At 45.1% G+C, this 7,521-nt stretch overlaps 1 protein-coding gene across 1 annotated transcript in view; it reads right to left on the bottom strand.

Annotated features, from left to right (window-relative positions):
- The window catches only part of nlk2 (nemo-like kinase, type 2), a 55,495-nt gene extending 48,330 nt beyond the window's left edge, over positions 1-7,165 (bottom strand). Inside the window, exon 1 of the mRNA XM_085379823.1 lies at positions 5,387-7,165. Within this exon, the coding sequence (XP_085235949.1) occupies positions 5,387-5,865 (479 nt within the window). The 5' untranslated portion in view covers positions 5,866-7,165. The remainder of the gene's footprint in view (positions 1-5,386) is intronic.
- Between the last annotated feature and the right edge of the window lie 356 nt (positions 7,166-7,521).

Genomic DNA, 7,521 nt, shown 5'->3' with positions numbered 1-7,521 from the left:
TTCTTAGCAGAGGTAGCCTAAATCAAAGTACTGCAATGCACAGCATGCCTAACATTCATAGTTACTTATGATTGGCTAGGGAAGTAGCTCTAAATTTCTTTTAAATTGTTAGTGCAATCAATTAGAAAATTTTCAATTAGAAAAACCCTCTCGATTTAAGCAAACTCAGAACTTCCAATGTGCTTACCCACTGACTTGACCTCTGGTTTAACTCAGTTTAACAAAAATATATTGTTTTTCTATTTGCTACTATTGTTATTTTTATTTAATGCAAGTACGCCATTTTCGTATGGAGTACTTGCATTAAAGAAAACTGTTGAGTATGACATTGCTGGAAATAGTGTTATAAAAAAATGTACATAAATTTACATTTACTGCACAATATGAACTACTGCATTATTTTAATGTTAACTTCAAGGGTTAGTGGTGAGCACACACACACACACACACTAAAAATACTCACTCCATCGTCACACTCAGAGTTTCAGATGCAGTACTCCAAGTCTTTTCATTCCTTCAATACTAATTCCTACATTTTCTAAAGTCACTACAGCAGACACGCAAAGTCAGGGGTCCTGTGACTCGCACTGATACTTTGTTCACTGCCTCCATTTTTCAACTTCCTGCTGGTAGGACATGCCCGGCCAGAACACCTTACCAGGGAGGTGACTGCTTCAGAGGCTCATTTCGATGTGGAGGAGTAGCGGTTCTACTCTGACCCTCCTAAATGACTGAACTCCTCACCCTATTGTTAATAAAGAGCACATCCACCCTTTGCGGATGCAAACGGTGGAATGGAAATAAGCTTTTTCCATTCCACCGTTTGCATCCGGAATCTCATTCTTTCGCCTTTATTAAAAAAATAAATAAATAAATCTAACAGCTGAGACTGAAGAAGTCACTTGGATGAGTGACAAAACGTTTCTCCCACAAAACGCTACGTCCAGATGAACAGAATCAACTTTTGGAGAGTTACTTTCCTGGATGATTGAGAATGCATCAAGACGTTTTAACCCACTTTGGCAAGGACTGCCTAAAGCTTGTACGTCAGTATGAGCAAACAGCACGTAAGATGGCGGACTACAGGAACCACCTGAGATTCAGCCGACAAAACAGGATTACTCCTAAAAGTCTGCAAATGAGCTCTTCAGTTAAAGGCTTCCGGGCAACAAAAATTCTCCAGAAGGCACAGCATCAGTTACTTAATGAACGGGTGAAGCAAACAAATGTTACCATCGACATGCTAAAATGTCAAGAGGAGCGGATCCGACAGAGACTGACTATGCTTTTAGATGAGAATACTCTTAAAAAGGTGTTTGACTTTACTGAGAAGGCTCATCTAGCACAGCACAAGAAGTCTAGGACCAGGCAACAAAGGAAGTTTGATTTACTTGTTGTACGTCGGAAACCACCACAAAATACCGAGAGTGTCCTCAGTGACCAGAAGAGACAAGGATGCGATACAGGATGTGGACAAGTGGGTGAAGAATTTGTCTGACAGACAGCTCACCCAAACAGAGAAAAACATCCTTGCTAAAGGGTTGAATTTTCAGAATCAGAATCAGAATGGGGTTTATTGCCAAATGTTGAGCAGGTTTACAACATTAGGAAATTGCTGCGGTGCTTCAGTGCAAACATGCTGTCATAAATAGCACTTAAATAGACATGGAAAAAAATAAAAGTAGGGATAAGAATTAAAAGTGCTACGTGGAAAGATATGTGCATGAGATATACATGAGATATATACATGAGAATAAGAATTAAAAGTGCTACGTGGAAAGATATGTGCATGAGATATACATGAGATATATACATGAGAATAAGAATTAAGAGTGCTACGTTGAAAGATATATACATGAGTGCAGGTGGTGATCAGTGCCAAACATAGAATGATGCAGTGACACAGCGTAGGGTCATGTGTTAGTGGCGGGTACAGTCATATGGTTATTGTTCATGTGTCCAACAGCAGAGGGGAAGAAACTGTTCTTATGGCGAGAGGTTCTGGTGCGAATGGACCGGAGCCTCCTGCCTGAGGGGAGCAGGTCAAACAGACTGTGTCCAGGGTGAGAAGGGTCAGCTGAGATCCGAGCTGCACGCCGCAATGTCCTGGAGGTGTACAGGTCCTGCAAAGATGGGAGTCTGCAGCCAATCACCTTCTCAGCAGAGCGCACAACACGCTGCAGTCTCTGTTTGTTCCTGATAGTGGCTCCAGCGTACCACACGGTGATGGAGGAGGTGAGGATGGACTCGATGATTGCAGTGTAGAACTGCATCATCGTCCGTGTTGGCAGGTTGAATTTCTTCAGCTGCCTCAGGAAGTACATCCTCTGCTGGGCTTTCTTGATGACGGAGGTGATGGTGGGCTCCCACTTCAGGTCCTGGGTGATGATGGTACCCAGGAAGCGGAATGAGTCCACAGAGGTGATGGGGGTGTCAGTCAGGATGATGGGGGGGAGTGGGGCTGTGTGCTTCCTGAAGTCCACAATAATCTCCACTGTCTTCTGGGCATTCAGCACCAGGTTGTTGTGGCTGCACCAGGACACCAGACGTTCAACCTCCCTCCTGTAGGCAGACTCGTCCCCGTCCGAGATGAGTCCAATAACGGTGGTGTCATCTGCAAACTTGATTAGCTTGACAGACTGGTGGGTGGAGGTGCAGCAGTTGGTGTACAGGGAGAAGAGCAGAGGAGAAAGAACACAGCCCTGAGGGGAGCCGGTGCTGATGGTCCGGGAGTCCGAGACATTCTTTCCCAGCCTCACATGCTGCTTCCTGTCCGTCAGGAAGTCAGTGATCCACCGGCAGATGGGATCAGGCACATTCATCTGGGAAAGCTTGTCTCGGAGATGGTCTGGAAGGATGGTGTTGAAGGCAGAGCTGAAGTCCACAAACAGGATCCTGGCGTAGGTTCCTGGGGAGTCCAGATGCTGCAGGATGAAGTGTAGGGCCATGTTGATGGCGTCGTCTACAGACCTGTTGGCTCTATATGCAAACTGCAGGGGGTCCAGGAGGGGGGCCGTGAGGGTCCTGAGATGGGAGAGAACTAGGCGCTCAAAAGACTTCATGACCACAGATGTCAGAGCCACGGGTCTGTAGTCATTTAGTCCAGTGATCCTAGGTTTCTTGGGGACAGGGATTATGGTGGAGGACTTGAAGCAGGCAGGCACATGACATGCCTGCAGTGAGGAGTTGAAAATGTCAGAAAACACTGGGGCCAGCTCGTTTGCACAGTGTCTGAGGGTGGCAGGAGACACACCGTCTGGGCCGGGAGCTTTCCGAGCATTCAGGTTCTTAAACTGCTTCCTCACATCTGCTTCATGAATATGAAGAGTTGTGGTGGGAGGAGGTGGTGTGAAATCCTCTTTTGTGTGGGGTGAGGAGGGGGGTGTTGTAGGTGAACGGTTTGAAGGTGGTGATGGCTCTATGTAGGGGGGAGAGGTGGGGGAATTAGTGTCCAAAGTGTCTCTATTGTTGGGGCCGTTGGAGGTGTGAAGGCTGCCTGATGGCTCATCAAAACGGCAGTAGAAGTCGTTAAGGGTGTCGGCTAAGAGCAAGTCATCAGTGGAGTGGGGGGTTTTAGGCTTGTAGTTGGTGATATTCCTAAAACCTTTCCACACAGAGGCCGAGTCATTCTCTGAGATCTGCTGCTGCATCTTCTCAGAGTGCTGATGTTTAGCAATGTCCACTTCTTTAGTGAACCTGTACTTGGCCTCTCTTTGCTGTCACACCGAGACAAATCCTGCTAGTGGAGCTGATCACAGCCACAGAAACAGCAATTCGTAACAACAATATTGCAAAGTGGAAGCAGAGCAACTACAGACGAAAGTTTCGGCCTGTCTCAGCAATGCAAAGCCCCCAGCATCCAACATCACCATGGAGAAGAGGAAGGCACTCACATCACTTCGTGATGACAACAACATTATCATCCTTCCGGCAGACAAGGGTAGGTGCACAGTATTGCTTAACCAAAAAGACTATCATGAGAAAATTTTGTCACTACTCAGTGATGAAAATACTTATGAGCCCCTGAAACGAGACCCAGGAAGTGGCTACAGGAAGAGGGTGATAGACTGTCTGAAGATTTTATTAACAATGATGGTTATGAAAACTATTTACCCCCATTGGGCATCAGTTAAAATGTACAACATTGGCTAGTACATCTGGTACAGACTAATGAAAATATCAAAGATTAGTCACATACATCCCTGGCAGACGTATTTTCTTTTTAAAAAAAAAAAAGAAAAGATGAGGCTTAGTTAAACTTTTATTTTTTTTGTTCTACATCAGCTACAGTTTAAACACTGCATGGCTAATGCATCGTAAGTGTACATACACAACTGAAGTACCATTTTTGTTCAGTGAACTCAACATGTCAGCATGTTCGGATAAAAGACGAGATCTTAGTTTATTACTATTAAGTCCACCATCATAGTCGGGGATAAACTTTTATTTTGGTGATGGTGGGGAGGTTAACAATCACATGTCTACAAGTGTCTAGTACATACACACATCAGCTGAAGACAGTGAAATCAATCCACAGAATGTGAGGCTAAATTGAAGAAGCAGATGATTATTTTTTTTATTATTATTTTTGCTAAATTGCAAAAACAAAAAAACTATATGCATATTACCACTACTCAATTTGAGCACTCAAAGCGCGTTCAATTACATGCGCCATTCACATATTTCACATTCATAAAAGCGCTTCCTAACATTTACACACGCACTCACACTTCAGTGGATGCCTCGGGGAAAATGACTAACGTTCCAGTTAGTAGACGACCTGCTGTACTACAGCCACCCACAGTTATCACTGCCAACGTCAGGCTTCTCTTCAGTGCAGAATGCAGGTGTTCTGGGCCAAGACATTCTGACGTTAGTGATAAATTTAAGTCCATAATGCTGCTTACGATCTTCCATGGGACAAACATTCACATTATTAAAAACTCAAGAAGCCCATTTTCTGACACTTTTATCGAGTCAAACTAAGATTACTAACACCAAGAGACCAACTGGAAATTTCCTCGAATTATCTCTGGACTTCAGGACATGTGTTGTCTTTGATCATTAGTACTCATTAGGCATAATACAATTAGTCTTTGTAAACAATATACAAAAAGTCAGGAAAAAAAACTGTAAACATTTACTCACGTGCAAATGTTTACAAAACTAAAACACTTAGCAGAAGTCAGTGCAAACGTCTTCAGTATGACAACAGGCTCAAGTTTAGAGACTATGGGTTGAGACAGAAAAGAAAAAAAGAAAAGAAAAAAAACTGCTGCTGGAGAGGGATGCGAAACACTAATGAACGACTTTAATAAGCCATGGCCTGTTAGTAGTATTAGTGGATACAGAGATGCATTATGAGCGCGCAGTGCACTGCACTTACCAGACAACTCCAAACGCCCCGTAGCCGATGGGTCTGTCAGGCTCAATATCCAGCTGCTGCTGTAAATGGTGCGTGTGTTGCTGCTGCTGATGGTGGTGGTGGTGGTGGTGGTGAGCTTTGACAGCGGCTGCTGCAGCCGCTTGGACCTGTGCGGGAGCCGCGGCCGCCGCCGGCCCGGGAGCTTGCCCGGGGGCTGGAGAGGGAAAGTAGGGCTGCTGCTGTCCGGGGTTTAGCATCACCGCCGCAGCGGCAGCCGTTGATGTGTGCTGCTGGACCGTGTGCACAGCAGCGGCTGAGCCTGGGTGCTGTAAGTGGTGCTGGCCCGCGTGGTGGTGGTGGTGATGCATGTGGGGAGGCGGTAGGTGCTGGAGCTGGTGGTGGTGGTGATGGGGGTGATGGGCAGCTACTGCTGAGGAGCCACCGTTGTAAGCAGCCATCATTTTTGTAACATTTGCAGCAGTTGTACCGCAAAGAGCCATCCAATGATACTTAAATGCCTCCTTTTCAAACTGCTTCTCAAAATGATACTAATGGCAACCAGACAGCAACCCCACGGTTAATACAACTTATGGCAAACATAGAGAAAATATATTTTGTCCTTTAAGCGTCCGAAGTCAATCACTTTGACAGAAATTTTCCGATATCTGGTATGGCGTTTTAGCATAATACTAACTAGGCTCTGCCCCACTTCCCCTAAATTAATTTTCTATTAGGTACACCATTAAACTACTGAAGTCTGAAACTAGTGACGGAGAGCATATTATGGGCAATGGACCACCCAAACATACAATCTATGCAGCTTTAACAGTGCCACTGCTGTCAGTGACAAACCGAAAATATTCAATAGGAAAAAAAAACTTATATGCACTTCACAGAGACTGTTCAACCTCTCCTCCTGGGAAAAATTCACCTTCCCCTCTTAATAAAACAGTGCGATCTAAAGCAGGTCACATGGGAAGCAGAGCATTCATCTTATAAGTGTTCCAAGTTTGCCACACACTCGGGTCTGGCGCCGTTGCTTTTCTCACCACACGGCTTAAAATCGCATCTGTTATTCCAAACTGAATTCTCCTTAGGATGTGTGCACAGGCCAAACAGCTACTCTGATGGCAGAGGTAATCTCAGAGTCGTAATTAACGCTGCTGATCCGGTGCAGAGGAGGTGTAACCCAGCCAAGGCTACAATACAGCAGCGCAGAGAGGCAGGCAGGCCCGGGCCTCGGCAATCCACCCTATTCACATATTATTATAGAAATCCAGCGAGCCGCGTGCTTCCAAAGAAACCCCCATCAGTTTGACAGGGTGACGAAGCTTCGACCATGACTCAAAACACGAGAAGAGAAATCCTCACAGACGGCTGGCAGACAAAGTAATTCCCCCATCGACAGCTTTGTGTGTGTGTATCTGTATTCTACTCTGTCCTAATACGGCTCAGAAGCGCGCATCCAAACAGACTAACAAGTTAAATCCGTTTGTTGTGGGACAAAATCTACCGCCAGGAGCTAGACAGCCTTATTCAATCTGACAACTCAGAGCTAGCTAATGGGTATCTGTATCTCCACATAAAACCAGCAGTCCTTCCGTTGGTTCCGCTGGGCCTTGACGCTGTCAGTTGAGGGAAAAAAAACGTCACTCGGCTGATCCTCTACACCTCAAGCTCACGACGCTTATGTGACATGATAAAAGTATTGGTCACGAGGTAACTGAAATGAGCTGTTCATCCAACATGGTGAACAAAACCTTAGCCGCTCAGCGCTGAGATTAGGCAGGGTCGCCAACCAATCGTCTTCCGCACGGCAATGACGTAATTGTAACCTCCTTGATTGTCACAACGAGCAGCCAGTGGCGCGTGTTAGCTGGGGTGACAGCGGGGTTGATAGCTGACCGAAAAGCCCAATGATCTCCACATAGATGCAGAGAAAAACACCGCTCACTTCATTGCAGGAAAATATTCAGAATCCAGACCAGGGATTAAAATTAAATGATTGAATTGAAAATAATTTTAAAATAATAAAATATGATATGACTTCAGACTTACTACTTCTCTATACAAAGAACACTGCTCCGTAAAAGAAAAGAAAAAAAGTGGATTTCTAGTTGCTGATGCATTATATTCCTGAAAGCAGCTTCACAGGT

Source organism: Rhamphochromis longiceps, linkage group LG14 (assembly GCF_057381845.1).
Source record: "Rhamphochromis longiceps isolate RC_006_pf linkage group LG14, R_longiceps_female_GT1.1, whole genome shotgun sequence".
NCBI lineage: Eukaryota > Metazoa > Chordata > Actinopteri > Cichliformes > Cichlidae > Rhamphochromis > Rhamphochromis longiceps.
This window is presented reverse-complemented; position numbering and strand designations above follow the sequence as displayed.